Source organism: Embiotoca jacksoni, unplaced genomic scaffold (assembly GCF_022577435.1).
Source record: "Embiotoca jacksoni isolate LCO1_2020_lvr unplaced genomic scaffold, fEmbJac1.0.p SCAF_6, whole genome shotgun sequence".
NCBI lineage: Eukaryota > Metazoa > Chordata > Actinopteri > Embiotocidae > Embiotoca > Embiotoca jacksoni.
Window position 1 is genome coordinate 3,294,161 of NW_027185414.1, and position 22,773 is coordinate 3,316,933.

The 22,773-nt window shown below is 40.8% G+C and overlaps 1 protein-coding gene across 2 annotated transcripts in view; it reads left to right on the top strand.

The window, feature by feature from the left end:
* The first annotated feature begins 222 nt into the window (after positions 1-222).
* LOC138213321 (myocyte-specific enhancer factor 2A-like) overlaps positions 223-22,773 on the top strand; it is a 46,482-nt gene continuing 23,931 nt past the window's right edge. For both annotated transcript variants that reach the window (XM_069174348.1, XM_069174349.1), the window contains exons 1-3: positions 223-348; positions 8,735-8,844; positions 21,565-21,753. In XM_069174348.1, coding sequence (XP_069030449.1) covers positions 21,700-21,753 — 54 coding nt within the window. In that variant the 5' untranslated portion in view covers positions 223-348; positions 8,735-8,844; positions 21,565-21,699. The remainder of the gene's footprint in view (positions 349-8,734; positions 8,845-21,564; positions 21,754-22,773) is intronic.

Consider the following 22,773-nt stretch of genomic DNA (forward strand, 5'->3'; position numbering starts at 1 on the left):
CGGGCACAACACGTAACAACACGTATCAGAGTTTACTCACAGAGTCACATCTAAAACATACAGATAGAGTCACATACACTCTGTCTGAAACACTGTACACACACAAAAGCGCACGTTGCTCTCTCGGTACAGTCGTCGCTGTGCGCGGGACGGTCCACGGTTATGATCCTAACGCGCGCGCACGCTCCGGTGGGAGGAGCCAAAGCTCTCGCCGCTCGGAGTTTGTCAGTTTCCTAAATATAGCGGACGCGGACCAGTTTGTGTCTTTCTGCCGGAGACACTTTGATCCAAAAAAAAAAGAAAAAAAAAAAAAGCCCGTATTTATAGCAGCAGCGGGAGGGCAGCGGGGTAAGTGGAGCAAACACGTCTGTCTTTCTGCGTGGAAGTGCGTTTAGTGGCTTTTCTTCTGGGCTGTGGAGGCGCAGCTGGAGAGGAGCCGCTGCTCTTCATCCAGCGGTGCGATGTTCTGCTTTGAATGTGTTTTATAAACACACGTAAATAGTGACAGCAAAACACTGTGCGCAGCTGAAACGGTGTGTTTTTAGTGACAGTTTAACGACGGTAATGTGTCTGTGTTGGAGTTGTGTGCTTTGTATACTGTACATGTTGTGGTAAGCCGAGGTCTTCTGATGGAGAGCTTTATAAAACTTTGATGAGCTAACTGCGCTCTGTACAAATATTTAGCTGGTTGTTGCCCCTAAGCGTCACTTATATATAAAATATAACGGAAGTGCCTGTTTAAAAAATACACTGTATTGTTTTCATAACTTGTATCATAACGTGTATCCTTTTTTACAAAGGACAGCGGTCGCTGTGGGTGTTGTTGGAGCACCAGAAACTAAAAGCATAAAGTAATGTACAAATTAGAGGCGCAGTCCCTGTAGGAATATGACAGTTCCCCTGTAGTGACCCTATAGGAGGTAAGACGTACTGAGTTAACTGTCTTTAAAAGGATCTTATTGGATTACCAAAACTAGTTCCTGCAGATGCTGTAAATGAGAGTATAAGATAACATTGCTCTCAGAAAGCCAGCTGTATGTGCCCCTGGGAGATCCTGCAGGAAGTCACTGATTGAAGCAATATTAGAAGTGTGAGAAACACCACAAACATTACGCCTTTTCTCAAAATGTGTATCGTCTCTGTGCCTTCAATGTCAAAGAGAGCGTAAGGGAGTCTGTGGGGGATTGATAGGAGCCACAGTTCACTATGTAATAGCAGTAGTTGCTCGGTCAAGGTCATTTTTTAAGTGGTAGGGTTGAAATCTGATACAGTACTTTACTACCCTCCTTGATATTACCTCATTAATATTACCTCATTAATATTACCTCCTTGATATTACCTCCCTGATATTACCTCATTAATATTACCTCATTAATATTACCTCATTAATATTACCTCCTTGATATTCCCTCCCTGATATTCCCTCCCTGATATTCCCTCCCTGATATTACCTCATTAATATTACCTCATTGATATCCCCTCCCTGATATTACCTCCCTGATATTCCCTCCCTGATATTACCTCATTAATATTACCTCATTGATATTCCCTCCCTGATATTCCCTCCCTGATATTACCTCATTAATATTACCTCATTGATATTACCTCCTTGATATTCCCTCCCTAATATTCCCTCCCTGATATTACCTCATTAATATTACCTCATTGATATTACCTCATTAATATTACCTCATTGATATTCCCTCCCTGATATTCCCTCCCTGATATTACCTCATTAATATTACCTCATTGATATTACCTCCTTGATATTCCCTCCCTGATATTACCTCATTGATATTCCCTCCCTGATATTCCCTCATTAATATTACCTCATTGATATTACCTCCCTGATATTCCCTCCCTGATATTCCCTCCCTGATATTCCCTCCTTGATATTCCCTCCCTGATATTCCCTCCTTGATATTCCCTCCCTGATATTCCCTCCTTGATATTACCTCCCTGATATTCCCTCCCTGATATTACCTCATTAATATTACCTCATTGATATTCCCTCCCTGATATTCCCTCCTTGATATTCCCTCCCTGATATTCCCTCCCTGATATTCCCTCCCTGATATTACCTCATTAATATTACCTCATTGATATTCCCTCCCTGATATTCCCTCCCTGATATTACCTCATTAATATTACCTCATTGATATTACCTCCTTGATATTCCCTCCCTAATATTCCCTCCCTGATATTACCTCATTAATATTACCTCATTGATATTACCTCATTAATATTACCTCATTGATATTCCCTCCCTGATATTCCCTCCCTGATATTACCTCATTAATATTACCTCATTGATATTACCTCCTTGATATTCCCTCCCTGATATTACCTCATTGATATTCCCTCCCTGATATTACCTCATTAATATTACCTCATTGATATTACCTCCCTGATATTCCCTCCCTGATATTACCTCCCTGATATTCCCTCCTTGATATTCCCTCCCTGATATTCCCTCATTGATATTACCTCCCTGATATTCCCTCCCTGATATTACCTCATTGATATTCCCTCCCTGATATTACCTCATTAATATTACCTCATTGATATTACCTCCCTGATATTCCCTCCCTGATATTCCCTCCCTGATATTCCCTCCTTGATATTCCCTCCCTGATATTCCCTCCCTGATATTCCCTCCCTGATATTCCCTCCTTGATATTCCCTCCCTGATATTCCCTCCTTGATATTCCCTCCCTGATATTCCCTCCCTGATATTCCCTCCTTGATATTCTCTCCCTGATATTCCCTCCCTGATATTCCCTCCCTGATATTACCTCCCTGATATTCCCTCCCTGATATTCCCTCCTTGATATTCTCTCCCTGATATTCCCTCCCTGATATTCCCTCCCTGATATTCCCTCCTAAAGTGATTCCAATGTAAGTGACTAAATTTAGTAAAAATATATTCTGTTACTGTTCCACTAATGCCAATATAAGTGAGTGATATTTTTTGGTTTGCAACTAATGATTGTTTCTATTATCAGTTAGTCTGTCAAATGATTTCACCATAAATTGATTCGTCATTTGGTCAATAAAACAGCAGAAAATCGTGAAAAACACCCATTATGACATCTGAGTAAATGTCCTCAAATCTAAAAAAATTTCCGACCAGCGGTCAAAACCCCCAAAATATTACATTTTAATGTAAAAACAAGAAAAGCACCAAATTCTCACACTTGAGGGGTTTAAACCAGTAAATGTTTAACATTTTCTTAATTGCCATTTCATTTTCTTTTGATCACCTACCTGATTATTTAAATAATCATTGCAGCTCGTAACTTTTTTGCACAGAATTCCCCCTGCGTTCCCACAGACAAGACTTTTGACACAAAGCAGGACTGTCAGGTGCTGACAAGCCAAAAAGTTTTCCAGCTTGTCGGTTTGCTTCCAGCCAACAATATGTAAGCATTCGAGTTTCCCCCAGTAGCCCTATACCCACATGTTTTTGTCTCTTCTGATAGACTTTACATTGGGATACAAACAAAACTCCAAATAAAACTTTTCCAATAGCAAAATTGAAAGTTTTTCAAATATGAATATGGATTAAAAATTCATAACATAAAGACTATAAACAAAATTCACTTACAGTTTGTGGTGTCCTGCCCAAAGTTTATTTCTACTTGTAGTGATGATCTATGGAGAAAATGCTTTTTGGGCCGCAGAGCATTTGCTCTGTTTCAGTACTTTGAGTGACCACCAGGAACAAAATTAACAGTCAGCCTGAATGCCAGTGCCGCACCCAGCGCTCTTAATAGTGATTGGTCTGGGCGATTTATCAGCGGTAAATGGCCGACGGAGTAAAAATATTTATTAATTTCTTCACATTAATCAGGAGACATTATAACTCTGTGTGTTCAAGACTCTCACATTTGTTCCAAATTGGCCCTTTTCAGTGCAGATAAATCGTATAACCGAAAATAAAGTCTGCAAGAAAAGAGATAATGATGAAGCTCAGTGTTAAATAAAACTGTTTTATGTGGTTGCTTTTTCAGTGTGTTAATTAATAAAGAAGCCAGCTCATCAAGGCATCTCATTTAGATGAAGCATCGATAAGCTCTAAGCAGCTCATGGGCAGGGCGAAGTTACAGTACTAATATTAATGCTTGGTTTTACCCAGACTCTCACAGATCATCTGTCAGGAAGTTGTATTAAAAGGCAGCATGACGATGGTCTAATGTGATCAGCTGACCTCCACAGATAGTTTAGAATGAAACAGCAGATTGGAAAATGTCCTCTAGCTTCTTTTAATTCAAAATGTTATGTTTCAGCTGTATTGTGTTCGTTAGTGAGGCCTCAGATAACCGGTAAACCCAAGTCCACGTTTTCAAAGTATCTCCAGGATGTTATGGACGACGTCACTGAAGCAGGATTCATTTTTTTTAATAGTTTACACTGTAACTGTACAGCCAGGAGGGGAACTATGCTGCGCATTAGCATTTTTTATTATATAAAAAAAAGGATCATAGAAACTGTAAAGTGTAATGTTATTGGCTGCTTCACGGTCATCAAACACCAGACAGAACAACAACAAGAACGATAATACTACTAATTATGGAAGTAATAATCGACCAACAACAAACAATGATAAACTAAAATACCCTAACTTTATATAATATAAAATTTGTCAGATGTCAACAGCACTACTGTTACTTAAGAATTGTAATGTTTTAACATTATATAAAGTTTCCTTTAGGGCTTCCCCCTGAAAGTCGATGAGTTTGACGCTTTTTCATTCGGCACATCAGCCGCATCAAAACAACAAAACTTAATCCCTCCCTCAACGTGAGACATGGTATAAATGTTTGTGGAAAACGTATCGCGTTGGATTGTAAGAGAGTCTAATCTACAGATCAGTCAACTCGTATTTTACCCGTCTGACTGTCAGGTAAAGTGAAGAGAACATATTGGCTCTGTGATTCAGGCCTTCCTCCTCCTCCCTGCTGCCCCCCCCCCCCCCCCGCCTGCTCTGTGTTTTCATATTTCATTAGCGGGGCTAGCAACATGTACCATCAGCTTCAATTATCCTCCCTGTCAGCGGACCCAGTGCCTGTCTGCTGGCCTTAGTGATTACAGGCTTCAGGGGACAGATAATCAGGTCACGGTTACACTATCACCCTGTCAGACTGCCGAGACCACAGGGAGCATATGGGATGAAAGAACTCTCCCATCTTCACTCTTACCCAGCTTAGATACCTTGAATACTCGTCTGGAGCAGATATACTGTATTTAAATTGTGTCGCAATACAGTGTAACATGTTGATGTCTTTCTTTTGTTAGCTCGTAGTTCAGTTATCATATGAGTGCCGTTAAGAGCACAGACTTTCTACAAAGAGCCAATAACACAGCCAGAGTCAGAACTTACAAGATGTGCCTTTGTTGTTGCCTGTAAAACACATATTCTATTGATATTTTCATTTCTCTGCCAGGCTCTGATTCTGAACTCAACATTGTGAGCATTAACGCGCACTGTCTTCACCAAGTAGCTCAAAGTGTTTCTGTGCCGGCCTCACAGAGCCACTAAGTGTGGCTGTGGACTCTTTGAAGTGTTTTATCATCAGGACCTCAGCTGTTTTGTTTCAGTCTCTCAGCCTTCATCACCGTAGCTTTCAGCTGCAGGAAACAAATTGTCTTCTAGAAAAAGAACTCTCAAAACTCATTGAACACTCGTCCAGCTCCGCCGGCCTACTGCTCACAGCTTCAGTCTTTTCTGTGGTTGTAGTCTGGAAACCCTGTTTGCATGAAGGTTCGCTCAGTCAACAAAAGTGTCGGTGGTAGAGCACGATGAGGCGATGCAAAGAGTTGTAGCAACGCTTGCGAGTCAGAGCAGGAACAACGCCTTAAAAAAGTACGCAACGGTCCTTTAGTGACACGGCGGTGCACTCCGCTCACGCAGGAGGAGGGTCTCTGTTGTTTACAGCTAGCTGAGTTTCAGTCCACATCATAAGGTGGTCAATGCCCATTGGCTAAAGGCTGCTCCAGTAGTTTCAAAATGAACCTGAGGTTTAAGCCCATTCGGATGCAAATACTGGAAACAATCCTCAGAGGAGTGTGATGATATTTTTGCTGAGTGAATTTGGGTCTGATAATACCACGATAGCAATACACCACCTGCTACACACCTAACGGCCGCTGGTGACCACAGTGGAGATTTAACAGCTGAAGGAGCAAATATTTCTCTCAGGTGTTGGTGGAGACCAAAAATAAAGGTAAAAACTTTTAATTCATCAGGTTGTCGGATACAAGACTCCAAATGAGCAGTAATTTCCCTTTGTACCTGCTGGATGTGTGAATAAGCAACTGTTTGCAAAAATGTTTGTCAGATTAACTTTTAATAATTAGTTGTCATTGTTCTTTCAGCTTGTTTCTGCTGCCCCATAGAGGGCGGAAAAATTTGTGACACAAGTTATCTGGATACATTTCTGGCTATAATCCTGGACTAAAAGGAAAACAGGTTGTGTCTTTTCAATTTTGAAAATGCTTTAACTCAAATTCTTGGTCAGATTAGGACCATTGTGGGAGGAACTGTATTATATCAAGACATCAGATGTTAAAATGGATTGTATTGAGGATTTTTGTTCATTGCACAATTGCATTGCATTATGGTTACATGCACACAATATTCTGATTTCTGTAAATCCGATTAAGATGTATGTTTTCCAGTGTTTACATTTGAAGGAATAAAATCTCCCTCGACAGTTGTGTCAGACATGTAGAGAAGATTGTCACACGAAGGGACCTCGATCATTGTTCCAGTTCAAACATGCAGGGAATTATGAAGCTTGCTTGTAAAATCCATTATCAAGATTGTAAACATGTGGAAATCAGAGTAGAAAATATTTAAATCAGACATTAATAGACACTTTCATTCCATTTGCCAAAATGAAACAGGGCAGCCTCCAAAAGAGTTGGCTTAATGCTTGATATTGTTTCAAGAGAATGATGTGAGGGTTGCAGATACTACAACTACTGCAATGTGAAGTTATGAATTTTATTACAATGGTCATTTATCTAAATGACGCTTAAAATGCAGCTGCAGATTTTACATTTGTAGTACCTGCCTAAAGAAAATACTGCAAGCTCTACTTTATGTTTAAACTACTTTTTTCTTTAAATTAATGAAACGACTTGCCAATGAGGATTTACCTGCGTCTTGTTTACCGGATCCATCCAGAGATGGATGCATCTCTGTTTAAAAATGTAAAAATGAGGTTAAAGTCTGTGATGTATTTTTAGAGAAATGAAATGTGCCGTTTGGTGAAGAAAGCAGTGTTCATTAGACAATCAGTAGAATATGTGCGATGCTCGCAGCTCACGGTTCTGCTTTGAACTAACTTTACTTCCATTGACCCCGAGAAAAGCAGTGAGCCACAACACCAACCAACCGACGTCACTGTGACACCTTTGACCTGCAGATGACAAAATAAAAGACGATGGTTTCAAGAAGTCAAATGAACTTTTTAAACCATAATTTATTTGGAAAAAAATAATTTATTGAGAACTGTAATAAAGATTTAGTCTTTTGTAAAGCTAATACATCTAAAGCCACTGTTACTATTTTACCTGATCATAAGAACAAATAAATGAAAAGTGGTGTACCAGATTTAGAACAGTAAATGTTAAAGTCTTGATGACTTGGCCATCGGTTGGGTGAGTGCTGAATCAGTTTGTAATAAAAAAGTAGGAAATGATGGTGCTTCTCAGAAGATATGAGAAAATTTCACTTTTTCACTCATTTATATAACACGACAAGTGGATATTTTCCAAATAAATGTGTTACCAATAACATGACAGCCTTTAATCACTTGTCAGTCGGGTTCCTTTGTGTGGCTGTACGGAGTCCACGTGCTCTCCAGTGGTATTTCCTTTCCCTCCTCGTCTCTCCAATGATAGAATATTTGCCGCCTTGTGGTAAACAGAAATAGCAACACTTCTGAAGGATAGACTTCTCTTTGCACCACACACTGAAGAAATAGAGGCTGCACTGTACGTGTGTGTGTGTGTGTGTGTGTGTGTGTGTGTGTGTGTGTGTGTGTGTGTTTTTTATTGAGAGGCTATTTCTAGTCTCCGTGACTGACTGAGTGACTTAAGCTTTTCTTCTAGTCAATTACATGGCCTGCTTTAGAGGACCCACGCTCACGCAGTTTGCTGCAGTGTGGACTTAATGCATTTCTCATCCACTTTGGTTGGCTGTGATGAAGACTAGCTCAACCTAAAGCATGCTGTGTGCAGTGCAGAGAAGATGGGAGGTTGTAGCTGCCTCTAGGGAGCTTGTTACCTGTCTGTGCTGATGCTAACATCCAGGCTGATGTGATTGTGGAAACAAACTCATTTTATTTCCACTCTGCATTGACCATCCCTCTTTTATCAGTGATGTGATTATACAGAGAGCATATCTGTTTTGGAAAAATTGTTCTCGGTGATGGTTTCATCAAAGAATGGCTTCATTCATTACAGATGGGTTTCACACAAACAGTTGAGTGCTTATGTCTGTGAGCATTATGACATATTTGAGGAGAAAAGGAGGCTGTTCTAAATGGGAGAAGCTCACTTTTAGCATTTATTAACCAAAGGAGAAAACGAACATCTTTTTCAGCTGAAGACAAAACTTGAATTCAATAAAAATACAAATTTGTGGCACTTTTACGATTTGACTTGGTCAAAGCCAGTAATAACTGAGGAAACTGACACTCTGTTAACCTTTCTTCTCTTTCAGAATCTAAGTGGAAGAACCTCCATCTGTAACGTCTCTTCTGTATCTTTAATCCAAGTTTGGGATCGAAGAGGTGTTCGTCACTTTCCAGTCGTTGTACCAAACATATCAAGGTAATATCTGAGACCTTCCCAGTGTTGGTCTGTCAGTCCACCGCTTTGGTCCCGGCTGAAATATTTCAACAACTCCTGAATGATTTGCTATGACATCTGATAAAGTCCTTCATGGCTTTCCTCAGGATGAATTCTGATCTGATGTGGCACCATCATCAGTTATTTGTCCAAAACTTTGGTTTACGACCATCCTGCAAAGCCAGTGGCTCTCCCATCAGAGTCGGCTTTACTCTGTGTTCAATGCTACTTAGCACATGTTAGCACACCAATATGGTGAACGAAGATCGTGTTTGTGGGAAACATAATGCTGAATCTGAGCTTGGTAGCATTTTCACTGCGAGCGTGATGCCATGCAGATGTTGAGGTTAAAACACGGCTGTGCCGAAAGACTGCTCATGGTTGTAGGTTCTATCTGAACGCGGTACAAAGCAACGCCAAACGCAATGGAAGTGTCTTTGCTAGTTTCAGAACAATGAATTTCATTTTCTGGCCCTCGCTGTTTAAAAAACGAAATGCGCTTGCGTCCATTTGAGTACCTGCGTGCTCATTGTTGGAGCGCAGCTGTCTTGGGTTTACAACAACGCTCTGCTTGTTACACACAAAGGGACATGCAGCAGCACACAGACACACAAAACACTCAAAATCAAATGATTACAGTGTGAACGACTCATAATGACCAACAATCTACTCAATATGTGAACGAGCAGATCTGTGTCCTCTGCTGAGAACTTCTTTTCTGCTAATTATATATTATAATAATATTATTGGCAAATCTGACCAGAACACACTTAGAAAGGAAAGAGAGAAAAAGTGCCACCTGTCTGAATCATGCGTCATACTGTTTTTTTTAATGAAAGCAATGATCCACCTTTAAACTAGAAAAAGTGGATGTGGACACGCTCTGAATGCATTTTTGCTTTAGAACGTACGCTTGATAGAAAATAGCCCGTAGTGTTGTTTTGATATTTGCAGATGTTGCTGGGAACACCCTGGAAAGGTCGGCAGTCAACTGAGTCAACACAGAAAGACGGACAGAAACAGACATGCAGAGCGTCTTCTGATCTGAAGCCCTTATCGGCAGCACAGGACCATATTTTTCTTCCAAAACAGTTATAAATCACTTTTAAGAAATAAATAATAATAATTGACGTTGCTATAGTTAAAGATTTGTTTCGCCTCCAAAATGAGATGATTTGGTTTAAAGAAATATCATGGGTTGCATTAAGTTATTTAGGGTTTGTCATGATTACAATTATCAACAGGTGGTACAGTTTCAGAAATGATTGTAATTAGGCTTAAAAACAAACAAAAACAAACTTTGACTGTTGGTTTGAAACAGGGAATAGACAGTGGCCTCCAGTAATAACACTGATCCCTACGCTGACTTTATTGCTGTATGATACCATCATCTGGCTTCCCAAATTGCTTCTTGTCATAATTACTACAGCGACCCAGGAGATCTGTCACTTGAAAACGTAAACATACAGCATGTTGTTTTGAGGCAGCGGATGTTGTTTCTTCTTCTTGGGAGGACAGCTCCATCAAATCTTCTCTCTTACATGGTTTGGCTGTAACTGATAATTACAACCATGTATTTCTGTTTTGATATGATGAAATGTTATCTTATGCAACGCTGGTTCTCATGATTCAAATTACTTGCAGACAATATTGAGGGGTCAGGGGAAATATAAAATATGTTTTATGTGTATCGTTATATGGAAGTAATATTGAAATTTTTTTTTATTGTGTTGAGCAATACTTTCAAGCAGGACTCCTCTCCTCTCCTCTCCTCTCCTCTCCTCTCCTCTCCTCTCCTCTCCTCTCCTCTCCTCTCCTCTCCTCCCCTTGCTGTGGTTTCTGGAGGAGGTCCTAATCTACTGAACTTGAGAACTCTTCCTGCGGGTCACCCTGGTAATCAGGCCTGAGCCAGTTCCCTCCGAACCAGCCAAACCTCTGGCTGCCTGCCGTCTGACCGCTGGGCCACACACCCGCATGTTTGATGCTAAATATGCTTCAGAGGAGCTCAGAAATTAGACTCAATAAATACAGAAATCAAATAAAACAATTTCTAAATATTAGCCTTGCAATCTACTTTCCTGCAGTCACATAAATCTGCCTTTGTTGCTCACAGTAAATAGGTTTCCCTCAGCTCTGCCAATTCAAACAGTAATGTTGGGTCAATGGCAGTGTGGCTTGGCTTAATTAAACTCAGTGTTGATTTGCAGGGACAGGGTCCAGACCAGGGAGCGGTTTGGGCCTGACACTCTCCTGAATGGTGCCAACACTTCATTAACGCTGGCTCTACATGAAGACGCTCTCACTCCACGCTGAGCTGAGGTTTATACTTCCACACACTCTGTGTGACTTTTCCACTACCCTGGGTTGGCTCGGCTCAGCTGAACTGTGCCGTGTCGTGCTGCAGCGTGTTGAGCTGAACCTCGATGACATGCGTTTCCACTGTAGCCTCACAGCAGCGATGTTTGCCAAGCCGTGCTGCTGTAGTTTGTAGTTTTCTTTGTGACTGTCTGTAGTTTGGAATTATTTTTTTTCATGGTGCCTTTTTTTTTTACATTTAGATGATTTAAGACTTATTGACCAGTTTGACACGGCTTCTCTGCTGTTGCTGCTTCAAACCTAAAGCTTTCCACTGGCAGATGCTTTTAATGTGAGGAGGGAAAGGAAATATGTATTCATGACACAGTGAGGGTAGTGGTTCAGGTAAACTGCTTTACATTTTCTGCTTACCAATACTGCAATTTCATGAAGAAAAAGAAGTTCAAAATGTTGTGTTGTCTGCATTTACTAGCAGCTAAAATGACTTCTTTAGCTAATATAAGAATAAGGCTTCATTCTGATTAAAGAGAGTGCAGACCTGAGCTCAAACACTAAACAACTGCTATTATAATATGATACATAATATAATAGATTTCATAACAATAGCTAGTTATCAGTATCACTTGTCAAACTACCACCCTGTCCATCTATATGCTTAGTGTGATTTGAACACTCATTTTCCTTCATGTCAACCCTCGTGCCCAGCCCTATAGACGAGTGTTCAAAGTACCCCCGCCTTACCTCTATTGATCAGGAGACATGGCTGTCTTTCATGTCAAGCTCTCTTTAGGCTCACCATAAAAAAGTTCTGACATTTAAAATCTGTCAAAGCTTTGAGCTTGTGTCGGTTATTCATCTTCATATGTCACTCACACCTGTAATACTGACATGAAGAGGTCGTTCGGCTCGCTTTCTGTGTGAAGTGCCAATCGCAAGCAGAATTTATTTTACCTCTGAATACACGACCTGAGTGAGGTTGATACGAGGTGAAGGCGAGTGTAAGGGCGTATATGAAGGCTCCAGCTGAACTCTACATGTCCTGTATATACACCAACTTAAAAAAGGGTCCACTGTTTACCCAGTAATCTTAAAGAGAGAGAGAAATGGTAATGTTGAAACGTGTGTGTGTGTGTGTGTGTGTTTGTGTGTGTGTGTGAGGGGAGTTCGGTGTGGGCGATGGAGATCGCCTGGAGGACCCTCAGGATGGAGGCCTCAGATCTACTTACCATTGCTTCATAACATTAAAAGGATTTTATTACTTTGCTGAAAGCACAGAATTTCAATGAGAGCAGGAACAAACAAAAATGTTAAAGAATTCATTATAATATCATTTAGTAGATCAAAAGATTGGGCTGAGGCTACAGATACTTCTCAGTGAGGGAGTTATGTGGCTCTGCAAACTCATCTGCACTGAGTCGTGAAAGTGTTGTATATGCATGTTGTGTGAATGTACTAACAGGAGATCACTTTACAGTCAGATTCTCCTCACAACACACTGTTCGTTATCAGCTTTAGCGTCGCTGTCAAGATGTTGCGGGGGGGGGGGGGGGGGGGTGAAAATGTGGAGCACAACTGAAGCTGAATGAATCTATTTCCTGTTGAAACAATAAACAATCAAGAGCGCCTTCATGGAAGAAATAGACTTGTGAAGTGGGAGGGTCCAACACTTCAGGAAGTGTTTTCTCCCACTTTGTATTCTTGTTTATAATTTTTCTCCCAGATAATGTAACAACCTTATTGATTTGTGGTATGTACACCACCTCTAATTATTTCAAGTTCAGAGAAATCATGTTTATTTTGATATTTATAGTTGTATTTAATCGCAATGGCTTTTAAAGATGCCAGTCAGAGGTGAACATCTGAGCTGTTGTGAATTCAAAATAGAGGTGAATATCACTTTGCCTGTTTGAATCACTTTTTTCAATTCAGAGCTAAAATTGAGTGACTGTGTAGTTTGTTTTCTGTTTGCTAACTGTTCAAAGGCACTTCATTGAAGCACCAAGTGAACACATGACTGATTGAGACTGGAACCTTATTCACATCTTTTCTCGACTGATTTCTGCAAGGAAATCTGCTTTTTATACTCAGCATCCATGAAGTTTCTGGGATTCAGTGTCTGAGTTACTAAATGGTTCATAGCAGTGCTCCTCTCTGTGGGTGTGTTTGGGGGGTCTTTGATAAGGAATTGTTTGGGAGCAGTTGTGATTTTATTATTGGCCCATCAGAGCTGCAGCCTCTTATACCTGTTAGAAACGTTACACTGTGCATGCTGCATGATTACAGTTTGAAAACGGACACTTAATGCAGTCCAGGATCACCTCACCCTAATTTCACAGCTGACGGCTTTGCAAGGAAACACGACAATGGCAGACAGCAAAAAAACAAACATATTCTGTTAGTATTGAAAGTTAAGTCTGAGACCAATTAGTGTTTTTTATGTAAGGAACAGAGAGTGTGGAAGTGCAGCTCTATTTTACAGAGCAGCTTGTGTTTCAATCTGTGTTGCAGGCATGACATCAGTGTCTCTGTGTTGAGACAGGAAAATCTTAGCCCACTGCTACTGCCATAAAAGCAACACAATAATGAAATGACATCACAGCGGGCCAGTAATTAAATGAGCAGACTGCTGTCTTGGTGTTTTTACTAGGCTGGGAGATTGTGAGTAACATTGCGGCACACAGGAGAATAGGGTGTCAGGGAATGCAGCTCCGAAGCAATGGTCTTACTGAATGTGAAATTATTATGTTTTCTTTTTTAATACACATTTTTAATGGTTTTTTTTCATCATGGTTTGATATTAATGTACACAGACACTGACCCAGCCTTTTGTGCACTGCCTTCTCCTCCTGATTTACTGCGTCTTAGCTGGCTAACTGACTGAGGGAGTCTGGTGGTATGGCAGATGACAGTTTAACCCGTCTAATCTGCCTGGCCTTCAGCCTGGCATTAAATGGCCGCGCTGCTGGTGGAGGGAGATGAGTTTAATTATTACATTTCAGGCAAAAACTCATTAACTTAGTGACCTGTAAAACAGCTGAGGCCGGCGTCAATACGCGGGCTGCCTGATACCAGTGGCGTGCTCGCCTGACTGCGGGTGATGAATTAATCACAGTTCCTGCCGTGCCTGGCAGCAGACAGCAGCATCACTCGGTTTCCTTGCTTTGAAAGACATGTTCCTGTCTCACTAAGCCATAGGAAAGGGTGAAATGGAACATTTTAAGACTGACTTGACTGAACGTCAGGTTTTGTCATCGGGTAGATTTACAAGAAGACTCATTTGTAGCTGTTGTGGCTGCTTGTGATGTGTGCATTAACTGGTGCTTATTCAGAGATGCATTGTGCCAGACCATCATTTGCATAAGAAAATGCTAATTTCATCACTGCTTCTTTTAAGTAGCTGCAACTCTATTATGTTTTAACATAAATTGTCATTCGCTTTCCTTACATCAAAGAAAACTCACATTCACAACTGGGTGTGTGGGGAGGGCTGGAGTATAAACAGGGAAGTGTTAAACACTTGAGCCAGTAAACAAGCCTGATCTCACTCCTCCTCCCTCAGGGAGCAGGTCTACCACATCGCCTCCCTGTTTACCATGAAAGTTCCCCCAAGAACTTTTATAAAAACTCAGTTTATGAGAACTTCAAAGAGTGTCCAGGCTTGCTGGGGGCAGGGAAGAAGAATCTTCTATCAGTCCGCCTCATTATGCCTTTAGCTAAAGAGCCTCTCGTTCCCTGCTGATGGATACCATGCAAATAAGCTGCTTGAAGGAAGAAGAACGACGCTGAGCGAAATGGGAGCTAGAGGAGAGTGGGGAGATGAGCAAAGCTGCAGGATAGGTAAAGATATGAATGTAATCTCTGTCATCAGTTCTCAACACTTTAGCAAGCCGTAATGAAACAGAGACTCTTTCATGTTCCAGCAAATGGCCATGAATCTCTCCACGGCTGTTGCTGCACTGACAGCCAGGATCAGCTCCATAATCTACTGGAGCAAAATGACATTCACTCTTGCACATTATCAGGAACAGTGGCTCCTTTATGCTGTTGGTAGCAGAGGATTGGAGGGTTACCTAGTGGTGCATGCTGGGATGCAACAGCTTGAAGCCTCATTGATTTGTTGTTGGAGTGGCTGGAGCAGAGGTCATGGTGGGGTCAACACAATTAGAGATGGACCCATAGTCTTTAATGAGCAGGGATGAAAGGGTTGCCAATTACTTTGTGCTGCTTTGTACTGAAAACACCGTGGTGCTGTTAAGACCCAGCATGATTAACCTTCTGCCGCTCTAACTTTGTTTATTCCTTACATGAGGAGAAAGGGGAGGCTATTAATTAGTGCTGGTGATGTTAGAGCACTTCTTTAGAATTTGCTATTTTCACACTCGTAGTGTTGATCTACAGTATAAATGCCTTTTCATTTGGTACCAAATTTTGATTGATCCTCAGTAACAACGATTTTGTTTTAAAACATATAACTTTTGCTACATTTACACAAAATAAAAGCTCATCAATGTCAGTGAACCACAGCATTTCCAATACATAGACTCCACTGAGGGCTGGTGAGGCGTGTAGGGAAAATCGTTAAATAGCTTGCATCTGTTAATTGTAGCCATAGAAAATAACCTGGGTTACACTCTCCCCTTCTAAACTGCAACAAAAAAAGTGTGTAATTTTCTTTTTGTATCGAAGAAAGTATTGCTCAAGAACCATTATTAATCCAAATCAAACTGGTTTTACTCGGGTGAAGGAGTTTTTTGCGACATGGACAGTGCACCTCTGTACCTCTTAATCTAATCACCCGAACTTGTGCATTTTTCTATCTTTTCTTTTCTTTTCTTTTCGTCCACAAACAGAACAGATACAACAGCTCCAGCTGAGTGTTTGGTGCTTTGTATTTTTTTTCACTCTAGATACTTTACTGTGTGTTTGGACAGATCATGAAACAGGAAGTACTTTAGTTGACATAGCTAACGGGAAGTCTGCAGTGTGGAGGAGTTTTGCTGTGTACTTTAGCTATGTACAGTCCTGCTGTTGTAACATTGGTGATTGATACCCTTTTTTTTTTTTTTTTTTTTTTTTTACTTTAAATGACAGATGTAGGTGAGATTTCGAAACTCACACTGGTTGACATCTTTAATCGTTATTCCAGAGGTTTTTTTTGAATTGGACTTCAATTATTATCTCAGGAGACGATAACTAAGAACATTTATTCCTAGAAAGTTTTGGTCATCACCACAGATGTACTTCATCAGCAAAACTCAGTTTCAAAGTCCCACATACACTTCCCTTTTCCTTCGAACTGCTCAGTACACTCACAGATCATTCATAGGTCATTCATGGTCATTCATAGGTCATTCATGTCCAGCTGTTAACCGTGTGTATTCCAGTCTTTATGCTAAGAGAAGCTATCACCCTGTTTCCACCTGCCATTATCAGTCCGTTCTGGTGTGATCGGATCACAAGTGGGGAGCTAAAGTCCAAGTGTGAAGTCACCCGGGACGCATTGAGAGCCGATCTGCTCAGGCCCCATTCGGAGGTGATCTGGGACGCTTGTGGCTTCATTTGTTTAGCAGTGTGTACACAATGCATCCTGGGTCACATTTGAAGACAGCCAACTCTCGAGTGTTATCATTTGACTCTCCCAAGAAAGCATATAAGCACATTTTCCAAAAGTTATGTTTGTGAGATCCAAATAATGGAAAAGAGTTCGCAAGCCCGAAGCAATAGATAATTTCTTATCATTTTATTCAAACTGGCAAACATCAATGCAGGAGTAAAATATTCTTAAATTGATAACGGAAAAATCTATTGATTTTCGGTGTACTTTTGTACAACTGTACTTTGGACTTTGTTTTTTGATTTCACGGTCACCGATGTCATATTTTTCTTTCGTGTGATGTCTTTTGATGTTTTCTGCTAATGTTCGTGGAATGATACACTTTGCACAGTTTGTTGAATTATAAATATCTTAGAGTCAAGGTAAATCTTTAGTACATTTAGTGACTGCTATATTAGCCATCAGGAATACTATTTATAGCAAACAAAGGAGGTAACGTTCATTTTCTGCTCATCATGTGGTCGTTTGCAACATTTATTATGTGTAGAAAAATGTGAGATGGAAACCCTGAGGCTCTATTTTCCAAAACAACAATAAGTGAGATTCTGCTATTGTGGAGGCAGAACGGATATAAAACCCAGCGCTACCCAACCTTGGAAAAGTGTGTTTCACACCCTCACAAAGCATGGTTACGCTTCCAGAGATCCACAGGAATTGGATTTCATGGGTGAGATAAAGAGGAGGGTCTTTGGCTGTGAGGTTCGCTCCGGGGCTTAGCACTTCTTGTTAAGGATGTATCTAGAGGAGGAGGGGGTGTTGTTTTTTTTAAGTTACAGAGAGGTCAGAGCAAGTATAGATTCGAAAACTACAGAGTTGTTTCACTGATGTTTGAGCATTTTTCAGGCCCAGTGTTAATGTGTATAATTTACATTTTTATTCTCAGAGCTACATGTCCATATTCATGTAAAATGTGACACTTGAAAATCACCAGAAGTTCAGTATTTAAAATATAAAGAGCCTTAACAGGATAAATTCCTGTTGACTTACTGTGAAATATTGTTTATTCGCCTACTCCTTTTCTTTTAAGGTGTAGTAATATTACAGCGTATACTGCAGCTCATCCTTGTAGAGGTCTGTGTGAGTGCTGGTTGCCGCAGCCTGTTGGCTCATCCCTGTGGGTTGTATTGATTTTCATGTCAGCCAGATGGAGTTTCTGCCACGGTAACATATTACATCTGCATTGATCAGGGAGGCATATGCACAGGAGATGTAGAACAGGCTCCATTGTTGCTCCACCGACTCGGCAGCCTGAGATTTATTGTCTCACATCGACAAAGTTGGCCATAAACATTTGTTAAATTAGTGATTTATTGGTGCTGTAGGTATTCTTATTGAAGTTTACATTTGTTTTCAAATTTACTACAATGAAGCAGTGAAAGGACAACAAGTAGACACTAGATTACTGTCAGTGTGAACAATGAATCTTAACTACAGTGAACATCTATTGTAGGGCAGCGCTGTCAGCAAAATGTTCACCGACAGTGTATTTTATTTCCCTCTAATATCCTATCTGGCAATACATGTGCAATACATGCAGCATGTGGCAAAAACAAATTATTAAACTATTTTTATGGTTATATGCAGATACTCAGTCCAGTCATGTTTTTGGATGATCATTGTTAAAGTCCACAGTGTGTTCAGTTTATTTCCGTCTCACTGAACCCACAGTCTCTCCCTGACCTTCACCAGAAGGGCTTCTGCTGCCCAAAACAAACACGACACAAGACGAGACAATGTGAACCCGAGTCTTTAGTGTCAAAGTCCTGAGCCACTGTCCACCCCAATCTCTCTACGCAGGAATAGTGTGTAATAAGTAAATGTTTCAGGGAACACAGTCCAGCCTTTATTTTATTAATTTACACAGAACAAATAAGGTCTACCATGAACCAGCACCATTTACAAAAGAAATCAACACAAATCATTTAAAAACATTACAATAATTTGTCCAGTTTTTATCCTCATTGTCCTTTTTGAAGTTGAAGAGAAGAGTGATTTGAACTGTATTCGTAAGAAGGGCAGTGGTGGGAATCTGATGCTTTTATTTTTATTAATTTATTGGAGTCAACAACAAAATGTGTCTGTGAAAATACATGTATAGTATACACAAGATTAATTATGGGTACAGCAGATGATTATATTCAATATGGTGTGTTGGCGATTCAGTTCAGATGTAATTATTGAATAGATTTTAGAAAGAAACCATGTTTCATTTTAGTAATGACCGGTCAAAACAGTAGATTCATGAAATCAACATACTGCAATGATATGAAATGATGCTTAATCCCCTACAAAATGAAAAATAAACATCTGCATTATTTCCTCAACATTCTTACATAAGACACATTTAGATTGCAGTATTTCACAGAAATGACGTCACTAAATATATAACAGCAAACATTGAACACTGTTTCTAATACAACAGTTTGTGAAACCAGAAGATAAAAAACTTCACATCTAAAGATTTAATGCCTTCTGCACTAAATAAAAAGAAACTAAACTATTTAAGTAGTGACACGAGCAGTAGAGCCAAAATATTTACTGCTGCTATCGGAAGCAGTAACTGCACTACTGGTGTCCATTTTTTTTAATTTTTTTTTAATTTTTTTTTTTTTTAGCTTTCCAGTCCTGACAATCAAGGGAATAGTTTTGATTCAGTTTAATAATTGAGTTTGGTCGTCAATCAGATGTAATCTTTTATTGCTAAAGCTAATGACTTTTAGCAGATCACTGTGTGATTACTGACACAATAACTCAGTCGCTACAACCCTAGAAAGGGCCTTCTGCATTTCAAGGACTTCCCTACTCGACAAGAGCACGAGAGCGACTTGACACTACAACGGGGATTTAGCTGCTTCATACTTAGCAATGTGACATCGCAATTAAACTGAACCCTCACTCAAACAGACACGCTAAATTAAACGTTTGCAAAAATGTATGCAGAGGAAAGCGTGGCGGAAAGGATTTTGTTTTTTATCTCTCCTTTTGAAATGTTTGTCTTGCCATCAAATCATCCAGATTGTCAAACAGATAAATCCTTGTGACCTTTAAATCCCAAATATGTAAGGAGTCTTTGTGCGTTCCAGTGTGAGTCTCATGCTGACTTGGGAGGTCGGCTGGGTTCAAGGCTGGTGGTGGTGAACTGGAAGGGTTCATACGAATCATAGCATGCAGCCTCTTGGAAACTGATTGCGATTACATATAACTTAGCTTAAATGTTCCAGGACAAATGAGCAAAATGTAAAATGCAGGCTCTTAAATAATTACTTAAATGGAAGAGGACCAGAACAGGCTGAGGAAGGCTTTGGGGAAAAAGCCACCAGACTTTCAATGCATTTTAAATCAACATGGATTTAGTATTCAATTTTGTTTATTTTTCATTTATCTGCTTCATGTAGCATTTAAGTGACTGTCACTCAACAGGATTATCTTTTATAAAATATAGACTTCATTTAAATCAGCAGTAGTCGCAAGTACGTCTCCCTTGGTGAAGGACAAATGCATTTGTTCAATCTCTCAACCCTGTGAAGTGGGTCTGCAGTGGGGGTTTTTGGTGGCTCAGCTCTGGGCTCCACATGCTGCAATAATCCAGGGAGGGTTAGGATAAAGCCCGGCTTCGTCTTCACTCTCTGCCTCCTCCCAGATCAGATGAGATTAGGGAAGAGCTAAGGAACTCTCGGGAAAGGCAGGGCTCAGAAACACTGGGGCTGGAGAGAGGAAGGACACGGCGAGGCAGGTGGGCGCTCCTGCAGGAGGAGATCGTTGGTTGGTGTTGAGTTTGTTGGTGCAGATGAAGGAGAGTTTGGAGCCAGCTATTCAAGGTGCGTGATGGAGTAGATGCACTTTTCTTCTCTTTGGATTTCTCAGTGCGTGTGCCCTTGTGTCTTTTCTGGTGTGGTTTGGACTTTGAAAAAGACTCTGAAGAACAAACAGAAGTTGCATGTTTAATCCCTGACTCAGTTGTTGGCAGTGTTTGTGGGTGGGAAGCCAGTGAGGCGCCATATCCTCTTTGCTGGAGTAGGAAGTCGTGCTGGTCGGTTAGTGAACCTCGGTGTGTTTTGTGTCCTCTTGCTGGAGCTCCTTGCTGTCAGGTAGCAGCCGGTGTCCTCCTGTGACAGTGAAATCAGCAGCAACACAGCAATTTACCTCACGTACCAAACTGTGAAGAAACGCCTGAAGACTCATTGCAAGGATGACCCATCAGTTCCAACCAAGCTGCCACATAATATAGTGTGTAGGACTGTCATCTTTCAAATGGTTAAGATAGTCAATGTTTGTTTCCCTGACCAGCTGTGTTAATGTTATTTTTTATCTTAAGTAATTTTGCCGAAGTGACCGAATTGAGTTTCTTGATACCTTATCTATTGTTTTGTAAATCACCTGTGTTTACTAACCTGACTGTCTGGAATCTATGACCTTCTGTTAGGCTGTGCTCTTGCACCGTATGATATGTGCCAACTCGTACTCATCCTGGGCCTCAAATACTGCCGTTTAGTTACAACCTGCTGGCGTCTCACAGATACACACACGGTGCTCTTCTGCATCGTGTACATAGGCACAAGGTGACTTAAGTATACGCACCAAAACCACTTGGTTCGGGTCAGGAAAAGATTGTGGTTCTTTGACAAAGTGGCAGTATATGACACGCTGGGAATGAGAGCGGGCCGTTCGTGTTTACATTCGAATGTGTTTGCAGAATATAACTGTTTGTGTCACTGTTCATACTGAGACGGCTGAATGACGTTAAGGTGACTGTGACTGTGTCTGTCTTGCAGCGAGCCATGCCAAGCTGATACCGGAGTAACAGCGACAGATCGTGAGACTATGCGTTAAGGATCGTCTCCTGAATTCTTAACGACCTGAAGCCCGCTGATATTCTTCTTCGGCTGTTCGTGGAAGTTGTTTTGGCAATGGGGAGGAAGAAGATTCAGATCACCCGGATCGTAGATGAGAGGAACCGACAGGTCAGTGTCCTCTTCTTCTACTGTCTTCTTACATTACGTCTGATAATAATTATGTGTTGCTTGTTGTCTGTACAGAAACCTCTGGGTAAGAAGCTTCTTTCCACATAAACTGCTGCATTGTCCAAGTTTGTTATGCGTCGTGCTGCACGTACTGTATCTGTGCAAGAAATCCAACTTCGAGCTGCAGTTTTGGACTTTTTTTTTTTTTTTATGATGCGTTGATGTATGTGTCTCCTGAATCCTGTTGAGAGCACACCCTAACAAAGTGGGATTCACTGTTTAATCCAGGATTCATGGGGAATGGGGAACTGATATTTTAGTCATAAAGATTAATGAAAGACAAAAATATTATGTTGATGTGCATGTATAGACAAGCTCCTGAACGTTTTGTGAAGGGATCCCTCAAGGAACCTTTTGTGGATCCCAGTAAGTTTCAATCTGAGGAGCTCCTGAAGAGTCCTCTAAGTCATTTCACTTTTGAGAGTGCAGCGGTCACAGCTGGTGGCGAGGGCAGTAATTTGGGGTTAGCTGGGTTCGGACAGCACCCTGTCATTAGCAGGGTGGGTCAGTGTTAGGGACACACAGTGGCCTTCTCTCCTCACCGTCTCCTTCTGCAGCCACACTGCTGCCCACTGGAATCCTTGTCTGTCTGTCTCCTCTATATATATCACCCCTGACAGCACAACAAATACCATCCTGTCTGAGAGGAAGGCACGGCTGCTGGAAATAGGGATGTGGCTGGAAAATAAATATCTGGGATGATGTTTATATTTGATGTTTGGTTGTCCTGGCCGAAGCATTTTTAGATAGACACTGCTGTAGTTGTTTGGTGTGTACTATCACTGGAGCCTGCCGTATATATTTAGGTTCCTGCACTCTATTTTGGGAAGTTGGCTTGTGCTCTTGTTTTATCTGTCAAGCACATCAAGAGTTTTTAGCAGTTTTATTTCCTCTTTTTTTTTTAATGATCACACTATTGCACATTTGCAGGATATGTAGCAATGACACCAGTGACACATC